This window comes from Syzygium oleosum, unplaced genomic scaffold (assembly GCF_021117445.2).
Source record: "Syzygium oleosum isolate NSW1041296 unplaced genomic scaffold, Sole_v2.1 Sole_v2.09, whole genome shotgun sequence".
NCBI classification, from domain to species: Eukaryota; Viridiplantae; Streptophyta; class Magnoliopsida; order Myrtales; family Myrtaceae; genus Syzygium; species Syzygium oleosum.
Genome location: NW_026607493.1, coordinates 4,886,928 through 4,913,609, shown reverse-complemented (window position 1 = coordinate 4,913,609; position 26,682 = coordinate 4,886,928). Strand labels below are relative to the sequence as shown.

Below are 26,682 nucleotides of genomic sequence, written 5' to 3'. Positions count from 1 at the left end.
TGGTCAACAAGGGGCCAGTAACACCTTATGACAAGACTGTTTATGAGTATAGGTTAGTGTGTATCCACACCATTCATTATTTTTTCGATGCAGAAATTTTGACAAAGCACACAAATGTTCAAATTTCGACTTTTCCAATGACCTCGCTCATGTATAGCTCGGGAAACAAAGAGAAGATATGTACCAACGATATATGTAGCAACAAGAAGAAGGAAAATGATTGAATAGAGGAACTCCCTAACATTTGGAGGCAAGATAATCTAGTGTTTGAATCTCGTCTTTTGTTACGGATCCTCTTATACGGAGGCGAAAAAACATTCCGGTACGACCGAATTAATCTCGAATTTACAATTGGAGTTCGTCACCATGCATAAATTCAGAAATAGCTGGATCCGCTCTTCACTCGAATGCAGAATGACCTTTGTACTTGTGTCATTAATGTTGAAGTGGGCACTCACCTTCCTTTTCATGTAGTAATTTATCCGTCATAATTTAATTATGAGCTATATTTTCCTCCAATTGTATCATAAATCGGTGAGTTATGTAAATTACAGAGTACTAACATGCAAACTTAATTGAATGTGAATGGGTCGACGTTCATGTTGATTGTAACTTCCAATTAGAATACTGGTTTCTCCTCCAATTAGGGATGGAGGAAAACTTGACCTTTTAATAATTTGCATGCAGTGTGAGAAGCTATGTCGTCGCGGGATACACGAGTATGAAGGAAGATTGCTTCGTTTGAGTTTTTTTTAGCACCTTATTGAATTAGATTAGATTCCGACCAAAAAAAAAAAGAATTAGAATAGAAAGGAATTAAAACAAACTAAGAGAAGAGCACGAAAAGCGGAAAAATTGTCAAATCAGTCCTAAACCTATTGTACGGCGGTCAATTCAGTCCTAAACCTTTTAATTTTGCTAATTCAGTCCTAAACCTTTCTAATTCTTGCCAATTCAGTCCTTCCGGCCAATCTTGGCCGGCCGGCGCTGACGTGGCCGCCGGCCGGCGTCGGCCAACGCTGACGTGGCAATTTTTTATTATTTTTAATCTTTTTTTTTTTTCTGATTTCTTCCTCTGGCCGGTCTGGCAACCGGCGGCCGGCCGGAGGGGAGGGCCGGCGAGGTCGACCTTGCCGGCCCTCCCCTCTGGCAGGCCTCGGTTCGCCGGTCGCCGGACCGGCCAGAGAAAGAAATCAGAAAAAAAAAGAAAAAAAAAGATTAAAAAATTGAAAAAAAATGTTAAAAAATTGCCACGTCAGCGTTGGCCGGACGGCCGTCGCCGGCCGGCGGCCACGTCAGCGCCGGCTAATCAAAATTGGCCGGAATGACTAAATTGGCAAGAATTAGAAAGGTTTAGGACTGAATTGGCAAAATTAAAAGGTTTAGGACTGAATTGGCCGCTGTACAATAGGTTTAGGACTGATTTGACAATTTTCCCCACGAAATGCTATTTATGTGGGAAATTGAGGGAGCATTAAAGGAGGAGTCCTACTAATGTCCACATTGAAAATGACAATATTTCTTTATTTAAATGTTTAACGAGCGCTCTGAGACTCACAGTAAGAAGGTGTCCCAAGATATTTGTCAAGCAATCAAATAAGGAAAATATCGCAATTCTCAATGTATTAATTGCTCTCGTGATTGAGTGATCTCATGACACTTGTTAAACATGCTTAATTAAGAATATTTTAATTTTCAAGACAGGAATTAAACATAACATGAGAAAAAAATAACACTTCGAAAACCATAAACTTTCTGCAAATGTTCGCTTAAAATATGTTTAATAACTGCCTCTAGATATTGGTTTTTGTTTGTCCCATCTTTAACTCTTTTCACTTTCTGATTTTTGCTCTGTCTCTTACAGAGCGCGAGAGACGAACTCGCACCTGTCATATTAATATTCCCACCCCTCAATTATTTTATCAGCACGGCCGCATACCTATGGATCTCTAGATACGGATTGCCTCTCTCTAGATATAGACAAACACACACAAAAGTCAAACTTGGGGCATTGGTACTCTGCAAAACCCTAACTTGAATGCCACTTATTAATGAGCTACATACTACTGGTCGTCATTGAATTGACCAGGAAGTGAAAAGCGTTGTGGATGGTGAATTGGGTCGATGCGCATGAACGCGTGTAGCTATCCAGCTGGTTCAATTGACCTACACGACTTACCCAGTTGCGTTTTGCTTCTTCTGGTCAACAACTCCCACCAATACGTAACCTGACATTGCTGTTGACAGTCTAATATAGAATGTCAAACACATCATAGACAAGAGGGTCGTCTCTGGAATTTAATAAAAACTGTACTTCGATTTGTGAAGCATCGATTATTAACGATGCAAAAAAAAAAAATTAAAAAAATCTAAAGAATTTCCAAATCTTCTCGATCTATTTGTTGAAAATTGACCGGATACTCGTTAACAAAATCTGTGCTTTGATACTTCCAAACATCGTGTTCACTGATTTTTGCCTCGAAATATTCTCCGCTAGTCTGAAAAGCCAATTTATTTGTCTAAGGTAAATATATGAGTTTATGTTTATATGTACAAACATATTAAAAATCGGTTTTCAATGTATTCTCCAGGATTTATCGATTTAGCACAACGGTTTCGTTTGTTCGTATATAGGACAACGGTTCTTAAATATTATTATTTTTCTTTGGCCATTTTTTGTTGGTTAAAAATGATATTTTAGAGTCGACCAGGAGGGCCGTCCACGATCTAATGGTCAGTTAACTTTAGCCTAAAATGGGGTACCTTTATCTTAGGTTTTGAAGATTATTGATATCAAAGCTAAAGCACAAGAAAATCACAGTCAAAACGTATAGGTGTCATTGAAAAATCAACCCATTTAAAACACAAATCTGACCTTTCGGTTCAAAATATCTTCGAATAAAACTAACAAAATATGTAGAGGAAAATCAGCTCAATAACCATTTATTGCACCCACAATTTTTTTCAAAAAAAAATTAATTTTATTATTTCGCACAGATTATTTCGTGGGTTGACAATGACAGATGTAATGGACAATAATTTTGCAGGGGGCAAATTGTTTTACCATGTTGACATTACAAAGTAATGAATTTTTTTTTTATTTTACATAAAAAAGGGGAAGAACTCTTGGTCCTGTCGAAGTGTCGCACATTTATGGATTGCCCCAAATTAGACTGAGGACACCCTCGACTCGACAAGAACAGGAGGGAATTCACGTACTACTGTCTTTAAATCGATTGCATGAAATATTTTGGTCACTGGGCTAAAACTCAGGGTGACAAATTTTTCACATGAGGTGAAAAGTATTGATTAAGTTTCAGACAAGGACGCCCGCGTGCACGAAAACGGGAAACGGCTTTTTGTCCATCATATGTTCTTCTTTTTTTGGGTCAAAATCCCTCGTACATTCGAATGGAGTTTCCAAAAGAAAAAAAACACTCAATTTTAGATTTAATTTTAATTCTGGCTCGAACTTGTTTTTTTGTCTAAAAACAATTCATGGCTTTCGCTCTAGTCCCAAATTTGCCAACGCGCCCAAAAGTCGCCACCGATTTTTCCAAAATTATTAATATCAGGATCGGTCGGAGGTTCATTTTCTGAATCCGAGTCTTCGTCAACATTCTTACCTTCGTATGGAACAACAACAACAACCTCATGATGTTAATAATCTTAAAGAAATTGGTGGCGAAGTTTTGGATACGTGGACAGATTTGGGATTAGAGTGATAGTTATGGATCTTTTTCAGATAAAAAAAAAAGTTTCGAGCGGAATCGAGATTTGACCTAAAGCCGGGGGGTCTTTGAATGCACTCGAATTCGTTCGTATACGAGTTTACGTGCCACGTATATACAAACTAAATTAGATCCGGTCTTACTTTGCATTAAATACTTCTCCATTATTTACTAGTCTCTATGCACTTTTACCTAACTATAGCTTATTTTTATCAGCTCTTCCCTACCATCCAATTCTTTTTTCAAAAATTAATGACTGAATAACACTCATCAATAACCCTAAGTTTCCTCAACATGAGCCAACAATTGGTGACCCACTTGGCCAAACTGGTATTATTCTTTCATCTTTTTCGGCAGCCGACCTCACATGTCTTTGCTAGAGACAAGCTGCCTGAGAAGGAGACAGCATTGATCAAAGGTTGGTGCCTTGGTGGAGACAGGGCAAATCCTTGAGCAATTATTTAATTAATTTAGTAACTCATTTAATATGGTAGAGAGCTGGAATTTGAGACCCCCCCACCATGAATCTTGGTACGATTTGATTCGTTTCTCTATATCTATATTTTGGTCTCACCAGGTATTAATATAAAAATAACATCTCTCATGGTAAGATTTGACAACTTTTGTGTGGTACACCTGTGCCAAGAGATTGGTGGCTCCATCGTCCCACGGATTAGGGACTCGTGGGCCTCCAACTGTCGCCGTGCATTTATCCGAAGAAAATGCTCATACTATTTATTTTGAGTAAAATAGATCACCTTTAACATATTAATACTATTTTTGGATTGCCGATATTTTCTGGGATTGACGATATTAGACGAGACCCGTTTGAAATAGAACTCAAAATACAAAGAAAAATCCTCAAGGTGATACTATGCATGATTCTTGTAGTGTTTCGAATTGACATGACGTACATCGCGTGTCAATAATTTGGCTAGCTAAATAAAAGTCTTTGGACTTGAGTATGTCTTTAAAAGGTTTTGTCTCTTAAGGTCTATTCCTTAAGTCTTGGGGGATGTAAAACCTTAAGGGGATACTCCCTCCCAAAAATATAGGGAGAAACAAGAGAGCTTTGGGTTGTCCGGTTGCCATGACATAAAACATGGCGCGTATGCCTTCGGTCATCCTTAAATAGGGTTGGTCGGAGGAGCCCCAGAGTAGCAATGATCACAGGGGTTAAGGTCAAAACACAACCCCTGTGGGAGCATCCCTCGATTACCTTACCTTACATGTCATGTTTTGATACTAATACGGAGAAAAACGGATGATATATACAATTTGTTTTTTAATGGAAGAGGAGCGTGCCTTCGGACCATAGATCTGAATTCGATCCATGTGAAAATTTGACTCAAAATACCATTTGATTTCATGACCCAAAAGAAGAAATCTTGTGTCCTGGCCACTGAAACACTTCCAACAAGGATTAATAAAGAATAAGGCTGAGGCATCTTCCAAAAGCAAGTGCTTGACTTGATTTTCTGGTTGTGGACAGCTCTGACTCTCTCCCTGGGCCTTAATTGCACATAAATACTCATCAAAAGATGTGTTTTTGATTCTTTAATTAATGTTTTTCTTTTTGTTCTGCTTTTTGCCTAACACGACTACCGAAAGTTATCCTCGAAAAGCATGCATTGTAATCCTTCGGAGGAGACATTCTTCAAGCAATTGCCAAGAATCCTCCTTTGCTGTGAATTTTGCTTATTCAAAAGGATTAAGCAAGACCAACAATGGAATATTGAATTATTTTATAAGTGAAATTCATCTTTGCCCTCTGAACCAACTCATGTCTTGGCAAATTCGTTTAGGCCGAATAGAATGACATTACTTTCGAAATAAACGCCGGATAACCGAACCTTTCGGCTCAACTTCGTCCTCACAAAAAAATGGTCAATTGTTAAGAAGAAACACTTTGCCGAATTGAAAATCAACACTATTAGGTTTCTATATTGAGAACTTTATTTGGTGCCAACACAGATTGGCAAGTTGACCTTGCTCGTATTGTCAACAAAATTGGGAGCATTCTATTCCATTCACACATAGTAGTACATTGTCAACCATGGACAAAGATTTCGACCAAAAAACAAAAAAAACCACGGACAAAGATCATCAATAGGCAATGGAACAGGTCGCTGTTTTAAAAGTTTTCCTTTGATTAATGTTGGTTGCTTGTGGTCACTCATCAAAGGATCGACAATAGCATATCGCACTCCTTAGCGTATTAAAATATTACCAATCGCACTTTACCTTCCTTATTAGGGTAAAGTTTTACGACCTTGCAGTAGGTCGAATCCAAGTCTTCAAATATAGGGAAGGTCTTGAATTTAAATATTAACTCGGTTTCGGCATATGAAGACTAGACGAACTTTTTCATATTATTTTCGGTTGTTCGCTTAAGGAAAACAAACGGAAAAGATGTGAATACATCGTGAGATATTCAACAAGTGAACCTAGATCATTAGAGAATTAGATACATAATAATGGGTAAATGATGATTCTGATAGTCATGATCAAGCACACGCGACATTATAAACAATACAAAATATCACCCGATCTATTTGTAAAATGGGAAAAAAATCGGAAAAAAGTAGCGATTACTTTAAAAGACGTGGAAAATAAAGCTGGGCTTTGAATATTACTATAATGGGAGATCAGCCAAAAATGAGCATTGAATTAGGTGGAGAGACGAGTGATGTCATTTGATCTTCTTTCATAGCTCTCCACAAGATCTGAGTTCATCTTCCTTGTAGAACAAGGTGTCAGTCAGTAGCGAGAGAGCTCACAGAGCACTCCCACTTCCCATGTCGCACGAGGTCGAGATTAAGTGGCAGTTGCTGATGCAATTTCTCAGTTTGACGAAACAACAAAGAAGAGAATCTGCAAAAAAAATGACAACATAAAATGAATAAGGAGCAGGAGCTTTCTTCAATGAGTCGGGTGATCTCACTGGTGAGTCATGCTTGGCGTAGAGCATTTGTCATTCGGTATCTTTTTTTGAGAGAACTGCAGTCGTAGATCTCTCTCAGAATTCTGCAGATTTTACTGTTTTAGGGTTTGCTTTTTTGGAAATGATTTTCTCATTCAAGGCATAATCAGGAAACAGACAGAATCCTCAGTCAACCCCTCGTTTTTTTTGACGTTCCATCACTCGTCACCTTTCAATCTCTTCTTGGATGAATTCATAATATTAGGGCAACGCTAATTCCAACGTTCATAAAAAATATCAACTCGTTTTTGCCTTCTGGCATAAGCTTTGTACCATTTCTTCCATTCTAAATAGACTTTGAACTAATAATGGCCAGAGTGCGTGAATCGTATTACCACACAGTTGAACCATTTCAAGGAGTTCTATACATACCATTTCATCATCTTCGTGGACACCATATTTACACCATGTTATCACAGGTGCAAATCCAGAGCCACCGTTTGGCTGGCCAGACTTTGTGCTGATGATGGCCACTGTCGGGTTCTCCATCAATTTCAATTAGTTGATTGGCATTGATATTCGATCTCTCAATCTCCTCAATCTCCCTTTGTCTCCTTGCATCACCCTATGCTCGATGATGCAGGTTGTCCCCGAGACCTCATAACCTTAGTCCTAGGTCAATCTGAGTACCTGAAACAGCCTCGATCCGAGTGATCACGGCCGCGTGTGCTTGGAGCTTGAAGGAGACAGGGGTGTGGTTGAGGGTAGTGGTGCACGTGAGCGACGGGGGAGAGAGAGAGAGAGAGAGATACAAACTAGATTTGAGGGCGAAGATGTGAGCTGGCACGGAGGCAAGTGACAAGTGACATATAACGGTGATAGCGTGCGAAGCTCACCAATGGCGGCTTCATGTGGTCAAGCGAGTTTGACAAGGCAGAAACGGGTGCATGACTCATAAGGGTACTTTTATCATCTAATTTTTTAGGGTATGTATGGAGCTAGTTTTTGGGTGGAATTAGCGTGACCCTTAGTTTAAGGGCAGGGGCATGGCGGTGGAGACTTGGTTATATGAAGGTCATGGAATACCCTGCAAATCTCATGAACCGATTAAATCCAAATAGTTTCACACAATTAGCAGAATTTGAGCGGGTGGCCAACCAACCGTGCCAACCCTGTGGATTAATTTTTTTTTTTACTTTGTATATATGAATATTTAAAAATATATTTTCAATATTCAATTTGGACGTTATATCTATTGGATTTAAAATAATGAAAGAATATACATGAATATGTTCCCCCAAAGGCGCAGATTAATGGTCTTCTTGTAAAACAGTCCTTATATAACTTACTTGATTGAGCACTCATTATTCTTGTAAAACACCCTATGGTTTTGGTATGTCAGTGTGACGAAATAATCTTCATTTATAGAATAAACAAACGCTAGAAAATAAAAAAACTCGGTTACGACGTGTGGCGTAATTGTGACGTGTTCGTCTTATGGACTTGGAAATTTGCTCCTCTCCTTGTGGTTTTCGAGTCTTATTGGGAATACTTTGGTGGTGGAATCCAGAATACAGCATGCCGATATGAAAGAGTGTGCTCTTAAGATTGCCAGAGAAGGTAGAATAGTTGAGGTGCACGAAATCTGATCTCAGAGAGAGAGAGAGAGAGAGAGAGAGAGAGAGCGTTCACGCACTTAATAAGTAAGAACTTGATGGGCGTGGTGCGCCGGAGCTCAATGGGCCTGACGGACTGGGCTGCAGCGAGGTGGTCGGACCGGGCTGGAGAGTGAAGAGGCCGAACTTATTGGATGGGCTGGAGATTTGTTGTTGTTGTTGTTATTATTGTTATTTATTTGTTTATATATTTTTTAATCATTATATATATTTTTGCAAAAATGCATGTTTGACTTGCCGGCAAAATTTCAGGCCTCAATTGGAGAAAATTCTAACGTAGATCCAAATATCTCAGAAGATTATGAATTCGAAAAAGCTAAAAAAAATTTATATTTTTTCCATTTAAATTCACATAACACTCCGTGCAAAAGTTGACGCGCAGCTTAAAAATACTCAACTGAGTGCGGAAGCTTAAATGGAAAATACAACTTTAGCAGAAGTTTTCAATTAATCGCAACTTTTTCCATCTACTAAAAAAGCGAAATTAAGGTTGTTAAATTTTTGAATTTATAACTGCCAAAATTGTTCTTATGAATCTCGAGTGATTTATCCTCCACATCCGGTAATTTTGTTCGCGAAATACTTAATTAATTGTTAAAGTAACCGAAAGATAAAAAAGAATCGTTGGTTAAGTTCGAACTCAAAACAGTTGATCTCTAGTTGTTGAACGGATACTCCCCTTTAGCTATATCGATGTCTCCAATGATGAAAATATTTCTTGTTGGCTCAAAATTATCCACAGCAGTTCTGGACGGATAGATACGTATCTGATCAGAACAGGATTGAACTTTCGACATCAACCCTATCAATCAATAGGATAATGGAAAAGCAAACCTTGATCGTAGCTCTCGCTGTTAGCCACACGGAAGATGCCAATGCGCGTCGCGTGATCCGGTTCTTATCATAGCATGGTCCAACCACGACAGCTATGTTTCACTGCATGTCATATGTTTCAGAGAGAGAGAGAGAGAGAGAGAGATAGGTGTGCCAAGCTACGTGTATAGACATCAGTTTAACGCAGAAACCAAACATAATTAGCTTCACATTGATATATCAAGAACCCTAATCTGTTTCAATGCATCAACCAGTAGGCGCTTCTGAGTTCTGACCATGGATCAAAGTATATAACCCAGGTCAAAAGGATTGATGAGCATACAGTTCAGTACATCTTTACTGTAGCTAAGAGCAGGGGGTGGCAGATGAGACGGATGGCATTCGTCTGGCCTAACTTCATCAAATTGCAAATTCAGGAAGTTCAGGGGAGGACAACCCGTAGCCAAGAAGACTGATTCAGCAACATGCTCTCGGTGTGACCACACAAAATTAAATTATGAAGTGGATCAGAACAATGACGCATTGCTGCACAACATATAATATGCTTTTGGTGCTACACAAACGAGTTCAGATAATTCACTAAACTGTATGTAATTACTTGTGGCGAATGACGTGCACAGCACTCACCAAGTACTTGCTCCATGAATCCATGCATAAAGAACTTTTGAAGAATATTTAGTTACATTAGAGGATGTCAATAGTAGTTCAGTAAGTATTATACCCGAGACGTAGTTTCCAAAAAAAGGCCTGCTTACACCCAAAAGCAGATTGTTGCAAGCAGATTGTTGTATTGATCAACAATTCAACATCAAAATATGGCATTGTTGATACTAGAAGGAGCAGTGAACTGTACAAGTCCCAAAAACAGTTTGCAAATCGATCCTACCCTATGTAGAAGTGCACGCTCATAGCAAAAAGACCCAGAAGCTGCACTAACTGAAGTTAGTTAACTACCAACACTTTCAGGAGAACTAGTTTTTCATCGTTTCAAAGTCAAAAGCCATCGTTCATCTTGCTCATTCTGCCGTATGCCATCCTCCGACTTTCTTTGATTCCACGGACCTTTTCTCTCTCAACTTGTCCATGGCAACCTGCTTCTCACGGCAGTCAATCGTACAAAATGCCCTCAAGTGGCTGCAACATATTGCAAACATTTCTTGTCATTACTTCGACTTACAATTTTGAAGTTCAAATCATGCTCCAAAATGTCAAATTTCATCTCGGACAGGTCAAACAAGTTCACTGACACAACCAGAGTGAAAACAAAGTAATCTAAACGATGAAGGCATCACGGCATCGAAACCTAGGCGAAAAAAAATGGGCGATTCAGGGACTAGGTAGGCAACCTGAATTGCCTCGTGGCAAAGGTTATACCAACCCTGCGATTGGCAGTCTAACAAAGTCCAACAAAATCAGTATTTCTGCAGCTAGTATTGGCGCACCACCCGCCCCCAAGGAACCGCAATTCTCCTGAGATGAACGTGGGAAACAGCTAATACATCTCTATGGAACAGCCAATCGAACGAGAGATGCAGGTCCTGCACTTATTAAGTATCTGTTTATCTGCATCCGCTAATGTCACGTCCTACCGTCTGTTCACCACAACCATAAAGCAAAAACCTCGCAACTGGAGTGCATAATATGCATCCAAGAAGTATGACGGGATGCAAATATGCGGCGTCAAGTCATACGCAAGCTAAAAAGGTGATATAAACCATGGCAATTAGGGAAAAAAATGACGATGATCAGAGAAAATCGCCTGTAGACAACAATGTTACTAATTTCTCGGGATCTACCGTTCCGATTCCGTAAACTAAGATAGACCAGCAGAAACGCGGGCATCCTGCGGTCGAGGACACGAGCGACGTACCCGTACATGAAGACCTCGTCGCTCTCCCCGATCCTCTTCTCGCAGTAGGAGCACATCTCGAGGAAGTTCCCGATCCGCTCCTGGCTCCAGTCCTCCGCCGCCGCGGGGGACGACAGCGTGAGGATCCCCGGCCGCGGAGCGGCGCGGCGGCGCTGGTCGTCGGGGTCGGCGTCGGCGTCTGCGGGGGCGGGGGGCGGGGCGGCCGGGGAGGAGAGCTGGCCGACGCCGGCGGCGACGGAGCCGGTGTCGCCGGAGCTGGAGGAGCGGGCGGTGCGGGAGCGCTTCACGGACATGGCCGATCGCTCGACGGAGACGCTGAGGCCGAGGCTAGGGTTTGAGAGCGAGAGCGAGAGCTAGAGAGAGAGAGAGAGAGAGAGATTGTGAGTGGCGGAGGGTTTAGGTGGGATAGGGGGAGTGAGTGTTGGGTGGGGGTTTCTGATTTGAAATGAAGGCGTTTTGAAAGCCGTACGGCAGAAGAACAGAGAGATAGGGAGACGGGGGAGCGAGGGTATATATAGGCTACGGTGGTCCCCACGGAAGCTTCCTCTGGTTCTGGGCTGAAAGGTTTTGTTTTTTGGCCATTTGGCAGGATCGAATCGAACGCCTCACCTTTTTTGGGGACCAACCCATCGTTGCTTCGTCGAAAAAACGGTTGAAAAACGGAATAAAACAAAAAAAGTGACGATTCCCAGACATTCTTTGACCTCTCTGCTCCTCGTCATTCCAGGAAACACACAGGTGGCGGTGCCTGAGAAGAACGATGACCAAGATTGGAGGCTTCGTAGGAAGAAGAAGAAGAAGAAGTTGATCACGCCTCTTGATTGATGAACAGAGAGCAGAGAGAGAGAGAGAGAGGGGGAGAGGGGGTCCGTTCGTGCACGAATTCGACGGTTCCGGGAGGCCATCTCCGGGATCGATCGAGGGGCTTTCGTTACACCGCGCCATGGAATAACCTGCAAAAGTTTCGTCATCTGAATTGGTCCGTGCCTCGAGAATTTCGCTGTTGAAGTTTCTTTTCGCTGAGGTTAAAAGAGAACCGCGATGTTGGGATGTGCAATTTGCCCCCTGTTCTTCGCAACCGCGAGAAATTTTTATGTAGCGATCCCAATTCCCTGTTCTTCGCCCGAGGCTCGTGGAGGGGAAAATAAAAGAGGAAAAAAGGAAAAAGAAAAAAAAGTGAAAAGTAAAAAAAGAAAAACACACGGAAGAAAAAAGAGTAGAACAAAAAAATTAATAAAAAATTATTAAAAATCGTTCGTGTCAACATCAGCGTCACGTCACTGATTTCTCATTTGACACAATAAAATGTTTAAGATTGAATCGATAAAAGTACTTAAAATTTTTTGGACAATTCTTTCCATCCAAGATGCAAATCATCCTAGTACTTCCTTTTTTTCTTTAAACTGTGAGAATCAGATAAAATATTAGACCGAAGGAAAAGCCTCCGCAAATATCAACTCAAGTTTTAAATGCAAGAAATTATTCAAAAGACAAACCGATTCTTCTCATATTGCTCTTCACATAGATTTGCCTTGGTTTTCCCTCAAGACGTAACTACGCATAATCTAATTTTCTATAGGACTGTCCATATTTCTTTTCAACAAAATTAAATTTTTTATTTCCAAAATATAAAACAGATACCAAATTCATTAACTGAAAAAGTCTCGTTGAATTTAGTTTTACAAAACTTCACATAAAACACATGCTAATTTATTCTAGTGGAGTTAAATGGTTTATTGGAAGGATATGAGTCTTGATGAATCTGGTTGTATATAATATAAATGGATTAAAACATATCGCTCCATTTTTGTCTCGACCCACCTGTTTGGCACCTGTAGTTTCCAAGATCGAAAAAAAGGAGGAGATGGGGTTCATGGCGACCTTACAAATTAAACTTCTGAAGGCAATTGCAAGACTAAATTTTGCACTGTTCTAATTCGATTCGTCGAACTGCCATTAGCCGTGCTAAATGGACTTATGTCCACCGCTATGAAGAAGAAGTGCCGTGCTACTTTAGTTATATTATCACCAACTTAAGTGTTTAAAGATCCACTGTGATCCAGCTGCAATAGTGGCCGAAGGAGAAATGTCATTTCTGGTCAGAAGAAAAAGAAAAGATAAGACTTACAAGGAGTCAGAGGTAAACAGGATTGGATGGTAAGAATGAACACAACGAGAAATGAAACCATGATTAATAAAGACAAGATAAATCTAACATTCCCCAATATTTCATCCTCCAACCGTGCTAAAGTAAAATGGAAATGTTGTCACATTCTTGACAGTTGGCCCAAGCTGATGAAACAGTATCAACTGTCAAATATATGAAATGGATGAACAGAGAGACATAGACTTCATCTGGAAATATTGCTGAAAGCCATGGCTAGGCATAACAAGAACCTTGGCATGCTATTTACCCGTACATTTGATTGCCTGATCTACTCAGGGTGGGTAACATGGTAACGGAAATTTCAGATGAATGAACAAATGAATTACTACAGAATGAAGCTGTAGGTCAGGAATAAAAGGCACATTTGGATCAGCCTATTAGGAAGAATACTGAATTAAGTATGAAACAAATGGTGCTGTTACAAGAGCACTGACATTAAGGTGCAAAGAATCTGTCTGGCCAATACATTTTATTGCATCTAAAGCCAACACCATGTAAAAGAGAAGAGTTCTAGCTTCTACCCTGCAATCTTGGCACGGACGTGGCTATGAAGATGTGCCACAATCCCTCCAAACACATCTCAGTCCATTGCCAACCATAGATCTGAACAAGAAATCGTCATCTTAAAGCTCTGGCATCCCCTTTCCTGTTTTGGCATCGTAAGTCCTCTCCAACACATGTTCCATCGGAGTATCTTTTGGCCCAGCTGAAAAAAAAGAGCATATATTACTGATATGGCTGAGGAAGAAGCATCAAGAACAAGTTCGATGGCAAGTCATTGACGAAATAAAAGATCCTATGACAATTGAATTTTTACTAGATTATTGACTTCATATCCAAGTCTCTCACTGACGCATGTGGTCCAGGATCACTCACACACTTCCATGCACAAGATCAGACAAATATACGTGTATAGTACATGCATTCCAAAAAAATAGACATTAATAATAATAGTATCTTAGTTAGCTCTAGGTAGCTACCAACGGTAGGTCTTGGTGTAGTCCGTATCTTCAAAATTTCTGGACGAGGAATAATGTTACCAGATGCACCTTGAGCTCTCGACACTCTCACTTTTGTGCCATCTTCTAGATATTTAATTCCAACCTTACATGGACTCCTGTAAAAGTAAACAGCAATAAAGAGTATATTCAATAGGTAAAGACAAAATACTAGACAACAGTGCTGACCCACCCAAAAAACCCAGAAAGTACATATACCCTGTGACTGGGTCAACAACTTGAACATTTGAGACATGAAGAGGGGCTTCCACGGTGAATATCCCACCTTCATGACCTTGGCCTTGCTTAATATGTTTTTTGACCTGCTCAGGATTTGGTAAATTTGGTCAAATAAAGATATGGATATAATAGTGCAGCTATTGATACGAGGATTGGCTTTACAAGATAAACACTACATGTTGTGTGGACCTGCACGACTCATAGCACCAGTACGTGTTATGCACCCAGTGACGTTAACATATATGATGATGGTAAAGCCATACGGACTATCATGCTGAACCATAGTGACATTCCATATCACAGACTTTGCTTCCAATGCCTTTCACGTTTTCTACAAATCACAACCATAAAGCATCTGTAGGTATTCCTATTCCTATTATATATAAGAAGATAACTTGGATAAGCATGGGAAGAGGATATATCCACAAAGACCCATGTAGGAACCACACTTCTATTAGACCTGTAGCTTTTGCAGTCAGTAACATTTTCTTACTAAATGCCAGGAGACACTGAACAAAGGTAACAACATAGTGCCTAATTGTGGCTCACCACAATAGAAGTTAAATTTATCCCATATCCACTGTCCACATATAAGTTCAAAACATAAGAGTTGGGGAGAAGATGGCACATATGAAAAGGCAGAACAAGGTCCAGTAGCTCTCACCAAGTTCTTTCCCTCGACAATCACACGATTTTGAGAGCGGATGACACGCTTAATGACACCCTTCTCACCCTTATCCTTCCCCCTAATAATCATTACCTGCAAACAATCAAAAGAATGGAAAAATGAGTAATTCCCACACGAAAATTTTGAAGGGGGAGTCAAACTTTAACTCTTTAATCAAACACACATTATCTCCTCTGAGGATCTTCCAGTTGTGGATGAGCTTCTGAGCTGATTTCCAAACCATTAAGGACAAAAGGAAGTTCACGAGGCAGTCAAATTGCCAACAAGCAAGTATCCCTGCCAACCATCATCGAGTCAAGTCATGGCGAGAAATAATAGGTGACACTGCAATTCCAACAAGGATCCACTCAAAGAAATTGATTGTGTACTTCATAAGAATGTTGCAAAAGACTTGAAGATCGAGGAGACTCGGGTCTACTATATCTTGCACTCACTGCTCTCTCATTTGACTTAAGCTCCTAGCAGGTCAAGCACTGCATTTTCTCAATAGGCATTAAATCATTAGCACCAATCGAAAAGGGTACAATGAAAAATGTTCAGATGTTGTCCTCTTTTATGCACTCTCCTCACATCAAAGCCCAAATTAGCATCATATCGTAAATATCTTCCCACGATGTGCAAAAACAATGAGGCATTTCTTTACCAGCACCAACAAACAGAGAAACGGTGAGGAATTTAAATCTAAATCAGACAACTTACCAAGTAAAAGAAAAAGAGTCCCACTCAGCAGGCAAAATACAGCCCTCGATACAGATACCGAATCAACCGGTCATCATAAGTACCTTAGTTCACTAAGGAATGAAGTTATCGGACAGGACAATGTAACGCGGGACATATTCCTTAAAGATTTAATGGTTAGGTTCCACAATCTATAAAATAATTTTACAAGCCCGATAATAGTTGGTAAAATAATTTTACATCTCTCTTATCTTCACCTTCTTCACAGTACCACACACAGACCCCATCACGAGCTATCTCTCACACACAACTCACAATCTCAACAAATCCCACGCAAGAAAAACACACTTTACTTCTATCAAACATAAAAACAAACACTTAGCGTGCAAACTTAGAATGCCAATGTATGCTCAAGAAGAACATGAAATAGCCCTTGCACATCATCGTCACAAACAACGAATCCCGGTTACCCGATGCAAGGAGAACACGCGACTAAAAAGCTAACATCGAAACCACCGATCGACGAAAACAACAGAGCAATTCAAATGAGAGTACACTAGTAATTCCATTGGGGTTTCCACGGGTGGAAGAAACACTGTCAAACACACACGCGCACGGCGTACAGTCCTCCATAACGGGGCCGACGACCCTTTGAATTCGACACCGTCTCTCCTACATCAGTTGCCCGCTGATTGACCTCCTCTTTTGCTGGAATTTGACAACGTCATGCTTTTTCAGTCCTCCAATCACTGGGAGCTTGGGGGGAAGAAATGGGGAAGAAAATTTCACGAACAATCTAGCGTTACCCAAATGAAACTAGACCCATCATCCACGCTTTTTCGGTATTCCCAGACGTACCCTGTATCGGGTCGCTACCAATTTCGAAAATAGAATCTACCCAACATCTTCGGTGCAAATGCACAAAAGGTTTTACCGCAAGTTTATAGCATGAATGAAAAGCCAGGAGAAACATGAAGGAGCAGGGGATGTGGCGGGATTGGCGTCGAGTGTTGGAGGGTGAGATGAGAGGAGGCCTTGGCTTACCAGTTCAATCACGCCCCACCTCTCCCGTTGAACCGCGTCACTCCCCTCTTCTTCTTCTTCTTCTTCTACTACTGCTTCTCGACTGTGTACATACACACAAATCCTCCGCGAAATCGGATCAAACCCTCCGACTCCTTCTCCACTTGAGGTCTTCCCTCTGTAGGAGTCGCCGCCGATCCGCGAAACCAGGCGCGCCTTGGCTCCGGTGCGGCGTATGTGGGCACGACGGTGGAAAGGGTGGCGGCGTTAGGGTTTTGCGGCGGCTCACGACCCACCCCATCTTGCCGGCTCTAAATGTACGTGCAAAATCGGGTCGGGTTCGGATTCGATTTCGGATTACCCAGTTTGCAAGTTTTTTTTTTTTTTAACCCGAAAAGCGAGGATAAATTATTTCCCTTTTTCTCAATTTGTCATTCGTCTTTTTTAGGTTTCGCCACGAGGATGACACATTTGATTTTTTCTCCAATATTTTGTGAAGAAGAGAATAATGTGATGATCTTGTCCTTCAACGCAGATGAATCAAATAGAGTCTTCGATCGAAAGTTTCGTTCTACGTCCAACTTTCGACGTAACTGTCTAGAAGGAAAAATTACAGTTTTCAATTGCTAGTTTGATCTTCTGCCGAATTAAATTGTTTTAATAGTCTTTCGAGCTTTAAAAAAAAAAAGCAAAAGGACTATTCGAAAGATTTATTCCGTGATCATACAAAAACGGACCGATGTCAAAGGACCGACTTATATACACGGTTGGTTCCATGTCATTAATAAGATAACTAAGGGCCCATTTATTTGAAGGAAAACGGTTTTCAGGAAATTGGTTTCCTGCTTTTCGATATTTGGATGATGGAAAACTAATCAATTTATGAAAAATATTTTCCATGAGCCGAAAATAACAAGCGTAACTTCCTCTCGTGGCGTTAAGCTTAAATCACTTTCTCTAAATTACAAAACAAATCAAAACTGACCGTTTAGATTTTCGGAAAAAAACAAAAGAAATTTTGTTTCTTTCTTTCTGTTGTACCATCCTTGATTGCCACCATAAAAAAAGGGCCGAAAAAAATAACCATTTCCACCTCATGCGATTGGCCCACCATCAGAAGCTGGACAGAGATTAACGTTAACCACGAAACAAACCCCCAATTTTAGCACTCGAAAACCCCCTAAATTAAGCTCCCTAATCACGTATAAGAAGGCCCCTTTTCCGGTCTCCACCATCCCCAAGTCTTCCCGAGAAACACTTCGAAGAAGAAAAAGAGCAAGCTAGCGCCTTAATCAGATTCCCGGAAAAAAATGGCCAACAAGCTTGTCGCAGTGTTTCTCGTGTGCGTCGTCCTCGCCGGAGCGCTGCACGCCCGCGAGGCCGAGGCCACCGCCGACGGCGCGTTCAAGTCGTGCTTCACCGCCTGCCACGACGGCTGCAAGGCCGGCGGCCACGGCTTCACCTTCTGCGAGATGAAGTGCGACACCGAGTGCACCGAGAAGGAGCTCGCGGGTAAGAGCTTGACATAACAAAGAAGAAGAAAAATTATATATCGAGCAGCGGTGACGTCATTATTAGGAGATGCTGACGAGATTAATTTTAAAAAAAACCAGAAAAATCCGCGACTTTTTTTTTTATTGGTAGTGCTTCTCGCGTTTATTTTATGCCACTAATATTTACGTTGCGTTTTTTTTATTTTTATTTCCTTTGGTGCAGATAAACTAAATTTGCATTTATAAGAGGCCATGACTTGTGCAAGTCCTTCAAGGGGAAGAAGAACAAAGGGAGAGTAATGATGTAATATATCAGTGGATTTCAGTCTTCTGATTCCATCGCCATCATATTCTTGAAGAACTTCTAATAAAATCTTTTATACGGAGCTTAATTCCTTTTTCATTTCGTATATATATAGTTATCGATCTTGGCGATAACCGCATGAACTCGCCAATCCTGACGGGCATCATGGTCCGGCGTCGTGTCGTTAATATATGCACAAAGTCCCTAGAGATCGCTTAACTTTGATGTGCCGGTCAATTTGTCGCTTAACTTGCTTTATTTGTTTTTCTTATGTTAGTGCCGAGGGGTTCATCAAGTAAGGCGAAATTCAAAATAATTCACGAATTATTTAGGAGGAAAGTAGAGAATTTCCAACAGTGAATGGATTAGATGATTAACTTTTTCGTATATATTTCAAATTTGGAATGTTCATAAGCCAAACAGAAGGACAAGAAATTCCAAAACCATTGTCACCGGAGATTTTTATTTATGACACAATTTTTGTTGGTCACGGAATATATTTAAAGGGAAATTACATTAGTGGTCCTTAAATCTTGGCCGAATGTGCAAATCATCCTTAAAATTTTAATTCTTTCAATGTCATCTTAGAACTATTTCTAAATATTCAATGTAGTCATTTTGTTTGATCAAACTAAAAATCGGACGTTATTTGACGACATGAAATATTTAATGCGAAGTTAGACTTTTGCAATGTCGGGCCAATACAATATAAGAATATGTGGCCGTGAATTCCATTTTATTATCCATCTTCTTTTATACTCGTGGTTTTTTTTTTTTTTCGATTGCCCTCATGTTAAAACTTACCGGATCAAAGGGCATGTAAGCAAATTTTCTTGATTCGAACTTACAAAAGAACATCATTAAATTTTTTAATATAGTTTAAGGATTACATTGAACATTTAACGGTAGTTCAAGGTCCATATTGAATAAGTTAAAAATCCATAAATGACATTGCCCATCGAACCGAAATTTATGGCCCGTTAGTGTTATTTTCCTTAAATTTAGTATTGGTTAACAATAGTAACATATATTACACGTGTACTTACATCTCGTAATAGTCCACATAATTATGAGTGGAAAGTGCTTAATCATTTATGGAACTCATTTTGAGATTTTGTAAATCTCTATTAGCCGAGTAAGATAAGGGCCATTGACCTTAACTAAATGCATAGGATTCAAGAAGCGTCACTTGTCAGGTGGATTCGAATTGGTATTGGAGTTCAACAACTTTTAGCTAACTTCCTAAATTTGATTATTGAACACCAAATTAAGTGGCTAAAATAGTCGTACTAATTGGACTAACCCAAAGAAATTGAAAAATCTGACCTTGATATGTAATTTGAACTGTCTAGTTGCCTCATTAGTTATCCACCAAACAAACTGATTTTTTTTAAAAAAATTTTGGGGATATAATTGAACCTCTAATTGAGTTTGGCCACCCAATAGCACCAATTCAAATTTTGTCCCTTCTATCTGTGTTCACCTATAAATCGTGCCCAAATCCTATGTTCTTTGCACTCAGAGACATACATTCAAATCAGTCCTTGCAAAAACAGTCTTTTGAGTCGATCATCATCAGATTACAGATTGTAATCCAAAAACACTAGGGACATGGCATCAGGAGGGATCATGATCGGCCTTGTCCTCGTGCTCGCCGCCACGCTGTGGCCTAGGTCCGCGGCCCAGTCCGGGTGCACCTCCGCCCTCGTGAGCCTCACGCCGTGCCTCGGCTTCATCACCGGGAATTCGTCCACCCCGTCGTCCTCATGCTGCTCCCAGCTCGCCAGCGTCGTCCAGGCGTCCCCCCGGTGCCTCTGCTCGGTCATGAATGGCACCGGCCTGACGTTCGGCATCCCCATCAACCAGACCCTCGCCCTGGCGCTCCCCAACGCTTGCAATGTGCAGACCCCACCAATCAGCCAGTGCAATGGTAAGTCTCTTCCTCTAGGCCTAAGCTAATAGCTATGTCCCCTCGTGCATGTTGCTTATTTTCTCACATTTTCTGTTCATTCGGAAGCGGTCGCTAATGCACCGACAGCGCCCAGCGTGGGTGCACCGACGGCGCCCAGTGTGGGTGCACCGGAGGTGCCTCCGGTGGCTTCACCGCCGGATTCTCCAGCAGAATCTTCCCACGAGACTCCAAATGCTGCAGCACCAGCTGCCTCAACTACTCCTTCAGGTATATACAGAGGACATCATAACTAGAATCATTCACGAATCCAAATATTTTCTAAAGGTGCCTCAAAATAAGGAGTATATAAGATGATCAATTTGGGCAAATTTTTTCTTTTGTTGGTGCAGGGACTACAGGACCAGGAGGGTCTAAAGCTGTGCCGTCAACAGAGGGGAACACATCTGATGGAAGCATTGTGAAAGCTCAACTTCATCTTGCCGCGTTGGTCGTCCTCGTGGCTTCGATCTTCAAGAGATTCTGAATCATACAGTCGAAGCTTTGGATCGTGCCGCGTTCATTTGTTTGATTATTCTTTTACAGCGTCGCTCGCCTTGTGTGCGTATTGAGAATTATTCTGGTTGCCTCCATTTATGGCGGTGCAATGTACTGTACTCTGTGCCAGAGGCAGTTCTGGGTGGTGTATACCGTGTATTTGATTGTGTTGTTTGTCGTAGTGAATTCTTTTCCGCTAGTTCGATCAATGGAAGTCTTGGTGATTTCAATTTGTTGCAATCCATTCACTCATGCATGAAGAACTCGAAATGGACCCTCCAAACCGTGCGATCGGGCGAAAGTGCATTGAGAGACTAGCCGATGACCAAACGCAACGATGAAAAATTTCAAAGTCATCTAGATTTATGGAGCCGACGCGAATCAAACATTCTTGGGTTGAATGAAAATTACCGGATGAAGTGCAATGAAAACGATTACATGGAAAACTCTCTCCATAGTTGGATATAGAGTGCATTCTTCTTCTTGGGTAATCTCCGTCGATTGCATGTCCGTGGCGCCTGAAAATCATCATGTCTCTCCCCCTCTTTCGCGGCCATCTTCAAGGTCTCGCGACCTCGAATCTGAGGTCGGACTCCCCTTTCAATGTCGTGTGACCTCGTATCTATCTGAGCTCCAACATCAGACCAGAGAGAGAGAGAGGGACAGAGCATTGATGTGCGGTGATGGAGTTAGTGGTGGCGGTGGCGTGTGGTGGGGTGGTTTCCATCTCTGCTGACTCCCCGGGGCGGGGTGGGGTTGGTGTTGGAGAAGGGGTGTGGTCACGTCCCTACGAGCTCGTGGTGGTGGTGGGGCTGGAGTGCAGGGACGACGATGGCAACCAAGTCTGTCGTGGCAGGGTGCCCTGGTGGGGGTAGTCACGGCCCTATTGATCTGTGCGCCGGTGTCCCTGTTAGTCCGTTGCGGTGGCGTCAGGGTGGTGTCGGAGTGTAGAGATGGTGGCGGCGATGAAGCCAACTGGGGGTGGTGGTGGTGGAGGATGGTTGTTGGTGGCGGTCGTGGCTGGAAACTCATTAGAGAGAGAGTGCATCTCAACTGTTAGATCATGTGGGTCTCATAAAAATCAAATATTTAAATCAATTAGATTCATATGCGCTCGAAAGACCTAAGAAATTTTTAAGAGAGGATGCGAATTGTTTAAAGAGAGACAAAGTGTGACGTGTATGACACATGGCGACATGCGAATGTTATAGAGTGCGATATCGACCATAACTTAATGACTTAATCATACACACATCAGCTAACACGGTTATATTTTTCAAAGGACCCACCCAATTGTGCTATATATAGGCATGACCGACTTTGCGACGATTTCAAGTGGATGGCGACGAATTTCGAAAGAAGAAGTTTACGGCCTTATCCGGGATCACTCCCGTTTTCTTTCCCTTTGCGCTGTACAAGCACCCAAAAAATTGAAGGTAGAGCAAGTTTGCTTTGAAATCGACCTCCGTTGCGGTAGCAGCGCGTGTGCTTAGCCGTGTTCTCGTTCCCTCGTACTTAGGTGAGATTTGGTATTATGCGTTCAATCAAAGCTGGGAAATCAAAAAATAGCAGGTGGACACTAGTGGACTTTTCGACACGATAACAAATCATGCCTCTGTTTTAGGAAAAGTTGGCTAACCAAAGCGTCCATTTGTACGGTTCCTGGAAAGCAATGTATCTAGCGTCAGGTCTCCATCTCTTTTCCCTTCCAATTCAAATGGCACCCAACCATAACCCCAGCAACCATCTTTATAATATCAAATTCGTTGTGAAGGAAAGTCATCTGACGTCACAAATCATCTACTTATTCATAGTTTGTCATGAAATGATTGGTACCTTTCATAATCTATGAAGAGCTGCTGATTATAAAACTCGTAGGATTTCCTGTCTTGGTTAATTTGGCCAACCAGAAGCACCTGTTCCCTCCGTCCTTTACTAGTCTAGCTCCTCCTATAAATCCCCCAATCACACATTGCCCAACACCATCAACTCAAACCCAAATCCTAGTCTCTAGCAGAAACCCTGCAATATCGTTGAGATCATATGGCACTGAAGAACATGAAGATCATGGGCCTAGCGCTCCTCGCCGTCCTTGCGGCGTCGCTCGCCCCGTCGGGCTCGGCGCAGTCGACATCGGGCTGCACGACGGTGCTCATGACACTGACCCCGTGCCTGAACTACGTCACCGGGAACTCCTCCGCCCCCTCCTCCACCTGCTGCTCGACGCTCGGCTCCATCGTCCAGTCGCAGCCGCAGTGCCTCTGCCAGCTCCTGAACGGCAGCGCGGCGTTTCTCGGCTACAACATCAACCAGACGCTCGCCCTCGCGCTCCCTGGCGCGTGCAACGTGAAGACCCCATCGGCGAGCCTGTGCAACGGTAATATAGCCTGACTAACAAAAACTATTCATCTTCTTTGTCTTTAGGACTTGATTTTAGGGTGCTGTCCTAACTTATAATGCTGATTGAACCTATGAATTCAGCACTGTCTCCATCGAGTGCTCCAACAACAAGTCCTACTGCAGACGACAACACACCTTCTACCCCAACATCATCATCAACCCCAGCTGTTCCTTCTGGTAATAACTTCACTAGTTGGACACTTTCAGTGCAGCAAAAATCTTGCATCAATCTAAATTTGAGTGAAAAATGTTGGGTTTTTCTCCCCTACAATCAATTGTGACTGATGAATGTTACTTTTTCCTGTTTAATCAAATGAAAAATCAGGGTCAAAGACAACACCTACCACAAGTGGAAGCAGTGGCATTGGAGTGTCCCTTGGCTCTCTGCTCTTTGCCCTCATCTTGGCTTCATTTGGATAAAATCTCTTCAAATTCTAGGATTAGAAATCTTATTTAACACGAGCGTTCGGTTTGCATTTGTCATTTTCACCCTATGGAATGAGAGTTTTGGGTTCCATATGTATTATGAATTTGGTGCCGCGGACCAAGAATAAATTAGATTCTGGCGTGTAATTTGTTCCTATGACGAATCATGTTAGTTTTCTGCGGCGAATATGCGAAGGAAATGGACAGAATTTGCTCTATGAAAATCGGTAAGATGTGACGAGATAGACGGAGGTATATTCAAAGTCTAGTACTGCATTTGCTCTGCTACTCTGCCTTGGCTATAGGCAAGGACTGATATGGAGGATTAACAGGAAATAAATATTGAATACGAAGCGATCTCTTACGATTTGTTAATCCTTCATTTACACAACGAAGATAATAATCTGCATGATGGAGCGATAGTCGAAGGCTAATGCCGGGTTGTCGTCGTCCAAACATAATATTATGTTACAAAAGCAGGCGCAAATGCCATGTTTTGTACAGAGTACAATATAACCAATGATTTGGCGACTATCAACATAACTTTCCAATGAACGATGCGTCAATGAAGCATATAGATGCTAAAAAGTAGATGCTCGCCGTTAAAATTAAAACAATGTCGAGAAGAAAGTAAACATCATCGGTAAACATCACTGCAGCTAAGAATATAAGCAATTATTCACCTGCACCCTTGTCCTCTCTCATCTTCACTTTAGTTATATGCACACGTGAGATGTTTTTGAAAAGCCTTCGTCCGAAAATTGGTGTGGCGTGGACCAGTCAATAATCCTAATTTATCCATAACTAAAAGTAAGAATAAGTTTGATTGCCGTTGCCAGCTCATAACGTTCACCTGGAGCTAACTAATGAACCTTGCTCGCAATTGACCATAATGTCTTTGCAAGCTCGCCTAGCACTTCCTCTACTTAACCAATCTTCCCTTTCCCAAATTTTCACTTGATGATTTTGCCAAATCCCAATCTATTCGCTATTTGCCCTTATGCCCTTTCAACCACATTGACCTACTCATGTTACATAAGTTGCTCTCCTTCTATTTGGTCCGTCCAAGCACCTTGAAGATCCTCCTTCCCTTGCACGTTCACCTAAATCTAAAGGTCCTTTAACCTCCAACACTCGAGCAGTACTAGACCAGATAAAACAAGATTGTCTAGTAATTAATTCGGCATTTAGAGTGCACCATAGTTCACTATACAATTAATATATTTCCCTTCCTAATATTGGGTTAAAGTGCAGGAACACTCCTTTGGTTTGAAAAACCTTGTTGAGGCTTTGGCAGAACTTATTAACCATATGTAAATTATTAACTTACATCTCAGTTAATTATGAAATTCATCTCTAGGGCAGAACTAAGGCAAGCTTTTAGCAGATTGTACACTCCTTTCAAAAGACAAATAAATTCCAAGGTCCTTGGTGTTTATATGTAAAATGCATTGAAGACAGCTTGTGTGGATCTAATTTTATGCGGCCTATGTAGAAATAAAAAATTCATAACGTTTGTGCTGAAGATTCAGAGGTCTTAGATCATATTCGCCTGACAACAGTTGGCCACCCAAAGTACCAGAACTAGTATTTATGACATTTTGATACCTAAATCTCTCTGCATTAATCTATCCTGTTTCTTTTTCTTTCATATTTGACTCCATATCATCCAAATCCACCAACAAAACCAACAACAGTAATACCCATCTTGGCATAAGCCTTGTTTAAGGAAATTTGGCCAACCAAAGGCACCGGTTATTACCAGTCTGTACTGATACCTTTCCCGTATAAATCCCTGCGCATGTCATGTTCTTCCCAAAGCAATCAAGATCAAGTCCAATAGAAACAGAAAAAAAGAGAAAAAGATCACTCAGAAACATTTTGTGGGCCATGTTCTATTGACTTTTGCTGAATCAAATTACTTCATAGTCGATAAGGCTTTGAAGAGAATGCAGATGGGTCTCATGGTGGCCGTTCTTGTGGCATTGCTTGCTCATCATAGCACAGCACAGTCCACATCTGGTTGCACCACAGCGCTGATGACATTGACCCCGTGCTTGAACTACGTCTCAGGGAATTCCTCTGCCCCGGTCTTCCACTCGTTGTTCGACCCTCACCTCGGTCGTCCAGTCGCAGCCACAGTGCCTCTGCCTGCTGCTCAACGGCGGGGTGTCGTCACTCGGGTACAACATCAATCAGACCCTCGCTATGGCTCTCCCCGGCGCTTGCAGCGCGAAGACGCCACCAGTTAGCCTCTGCAAGGGTACGGTCTAAATCAATCATCGTGCATGTGAATAGTGATTAGTTATTATAGTTCTAAAATATGTGACATTCATGTTAGAATTAACCAATTGAAGGTTTGTTCGCTAAAAATGACCTTAAAAATTTTCAGCGCTCTCTCCATCAAATCCTCCTACAACAAGTCCTCCTGCAGATTCTTCAGACAACACACCATTGACTCCAGCAGCATCCTCAACAGCAACCATTCCCTCAGGCATGAGAATAACTGTCCTCTTAACGAAATTGCTTCGCTTTGCAATCTCTTTCACTGCTTCTTCTTCTCCTTTCCATTTTTCAAAGAGATTGCAGTAACTTACTGGTGGCGTTTGATGCTATAGCAGGATCGAAGGCAATGCCTGCTGCGACCGGCGTGAGCGGGAGCATCAAAGCCTCCTTCGGATCTCTTGCGCTGGCGCTCTTGCTGGCTTCATTTGGATCAAGTCTTCTCAAGTCTTGAGGGGGAGAGAGAGATTTCATATGTGCTCACTCTCTGTCATTTGCGCTC

At 41.6% G+C, this 26,682-nt stretch overlaps 5 protein-coding genes and 1 pseudogene across 9 annotated transcripts; 4 read left to right on the top strand and 2 right to left on the bottom strand.

Annotated features, from left to right (window-relative positions):
* Nucleotides 1-9,835: 9,835 nt before the first annotated feature.
* On the bottom strand, nucleotides 9,836-11,426 carry LOC115665121 (FCS-Like Zinc finger 5). 2 transcript variants are annotated; one of them, XM_030587007.2, is made up of 2 exons: nucleotides 11,035-11,426; nucleotides 9,836-10,298 (listed from the first exon to the last, which is right to left on the bottom strand). In XM_030587007.2, exons 1-2 carry the CDS (start codon nucleotides 11,325-11,327, stop codon nucleotides 10,181-10,183), a joined length of 411 nt encoding a protein of 136 aa, XP_030442867.2. In that variant the 5' UTR covers nucleotides 11,328-11,426; the 3' UTR covers nucleotides 9,836-10,180. The 2 variants fall into 2 exon arrangements, with proteins under 2 accessions (XP_030442867.2, XP_056170634.1); XM_056314659.1 differs by lacking the exon at nucleotides 9,836-10,298 and adding an exon at nucleotides 10,318-10,702.
* Nucleotides 11,427-13,578: 2,152 nt separating this feature from the next.
* LOC115673727 (uncharacterized) lies at nucleotides 13,579-17,127 on the bottom strand. 4 transcript variants are annotated; one of them, XM_056314656.1, is made up of 7 exons: nucleotides 16,850-17,127; nucleotides 15,827-16,561; nucleotides 15,291-15,403; nucleotides 15,104-15,199; nucleotides 14,419-14,522; nucleotides 14,182-14,318; nucleotides 13,579-13,907 (listed from the first exon to the last, which is right to left on the bottom strand). In XM_056314656.1, exons 3-7 carry the CDS (start codon nucleotides 15,348-15,350, stop codon nucleotides 13,825-13,827), a joined length of 480 nt encoding a protein of 159 aa, XP_056170631.1. In that variant the 5' UTR covers nucleotides 15,351-15,403; nucleotides 15,827-16,561; nucleotides 16,850-17,127; the 3' UTR covers nucleotides 13,579-13,824. The 4 variants fall into 4 exon arrangements, with proteins under 4 accessions (XP_056170631.1, XP_056170632.1, XP_056170633.1 ...); XM_056314657.1 differs by having other exon boundaries at nucleotides 15,827-16,513; XM_056314658.1 differs by having other exon boundaries at nucleotides 15,827-15,918.
* A 926-nt stretch (nucleotides 17,128-18,053) lies between these two features.
* On the top strand, nucleotides 18,054-18,713 carry LOC115673408 (major pollen allergen Ole e 6-like). Its single transcript, XM_030595569.2, has 2 exons — nucleotides 18,054-18,340; nucleotides 18,545-18,713. The coding sequence occupies exons 1-2, from the start codon at nucleotides 18,139-18,141 to the stop codon at nucleotides 18,565-18,567; spliced, it is 225 nt and encodes a 74-aa protein (XP_030451429.1). The 5' UTR covers nucleotides 18,054-18,138; the 3' UTR covers nucleotides 18,568-18,713.
* Nucleotides 18,714-20,134: 1,421 nt separating this feature from the next.
* LOC115673625 (non-specific lipid transfer protein GPI-anchored 5-like) lies at nucleotides 20,135-21,280 on the top strand. Its single transcript, XM_030595838.2, has 3 exons — nucleotides 20,135-20,555; nucleotides 20,643-20,804; nucleotides 20,927-21,280. The coding sequence occupies exons 1-3, from the start codon at nucleotides 20,237-20,239 to the stop codon at nucleotides 21,058-21,060; spliced, it is 615 nt and encodes a 204-aa protein (XP_030451698.2). The 5' UTR covers nucleotides 20,135-20,236; the 3' UTR covers nucleotides 21,061-21,280.
* A 1,758-nt stretch (nucleotides 21,281-23,038) lies between these two features.
* LOC115673645 (non-specific lipid transfer protein GPI-anchored 5-like) lies at nucleotides 23,039-24,044 on the top strand. Its single transcript, XM_030595863.2, has 3 exons — nucleotides 23,039-23,448; nucleotides 23,553-23,648; nucleotides 23,797-24,044. The coding sequence occupies exons 1-3, from the start codon at nucleotides 23,115-23,117 to the stop codon at nucleotides 23,889-23,891; spliced, it is 525 nt and encodes a 174-aa protein (XP_030451723.1). The 5' UTR covers nucleotides 23,039-23,114; the 3' UTR covers nucleotides 23,892-24,044.
* A 19-nt stretch (nucleotides 24,045-24,063) lies between these two features.
* LOC115673642 (non-specific lipid transfer protein GPI-anchored 5-like) lies at nucleotides 24,064-26,634 on the top strand (annotated as a pseudogene).
* Nucleotides 26,635-26,682: the final 48 nt, after the last annotated feature.

Coding starts and splice junctions, on each gene's coding strand:
- LOC115665121 (XM_030587007.2), bottom strand. CDS start 11,327: ATGTCCGTGAAGCGCTCCCGCACCGCCCGCTCCTCCAGCTCCGGCGAC. Junction 10,299..11,034: donor GACGAGGTCTTCATGTACGG/GTACGTCGCTCG, acceptor AATATGTTGCAG/CCACTTGAGGGCATTTTGTA.
- LOC115673727 (XM_056314656.1), bottom strand. CDS start 15,350: ATGGTTTGGAAATCAGCTCAGAAGCTCATCCACAACTGGAAGATCCTC. Junction 15,200..15,290: donor AGATCCTCAGAGGAGATAAT/GTGTGTTTGATT, acceptor GATTGTTTGCAG/GTAATGATTATTAGGGGGAA. Junction 14,523..15,103: donor TTGTCGAGGGAAAGAACTTG/GTGAGAGCTACT, acceptor AATCCTGAGCAG/GTCAAAAAACATATTAAGCA.
- LOC115673408 (XM_030595569.2), top strand. CDS start 18,139: ATGGCCAACAAGCTTGTCGCAGTGTTTCTCGTGTGCGTCGTCCTCGCC. Junction 18,341..18,544: donor CACCGAGAAGGAGCTCGCGG/GTAAGAGCTTGA, acceptor CCTTTGGTGCAG/ATAAACTAAATTTGCATTTA.
- LOC115673625 (XM_030595838.2), top strand. CDS start 20,237: ATGGCATCAGGAGGGATCATGATCGGCCTTGTCCTCGTGCTCGCCGCC. Junction 20,556..20,642: donor ACCAATCAGCCAGTGCAATG/GTAAGTCTCTTC, acceptor TTCATTCGGAAG/CGGTCGCTAATGCACCGACA. Junction 20,805..20,926: donor TGCCTCAACTACTCCTTCAG/GTATATACAGAG, acceptor TTGTTGGTGCAG/GGACTACAGGACCAGGAGGG.
- LOC115673645 (XM_030595863.2), top strand. CDS start 23,115: ATGGCACTGAAGAACATGAAGATCATGGGCCTAGCGCTCCTCGCCGTC. Junction 23,449..23,552: donor ATCGGCGAGCCTGTGCAACG/GTAATATAGCCT, acceptor CTATGAATTCAG/CACTGTCTCCATCGAGTGCT. Junction 23,649..23,796: donor AACCCCAGCTGTTCCTTCTG/GTAATAACTTCA, acceptor ATGAAAAATCAG/GGTCAAAGACAACACCTACC.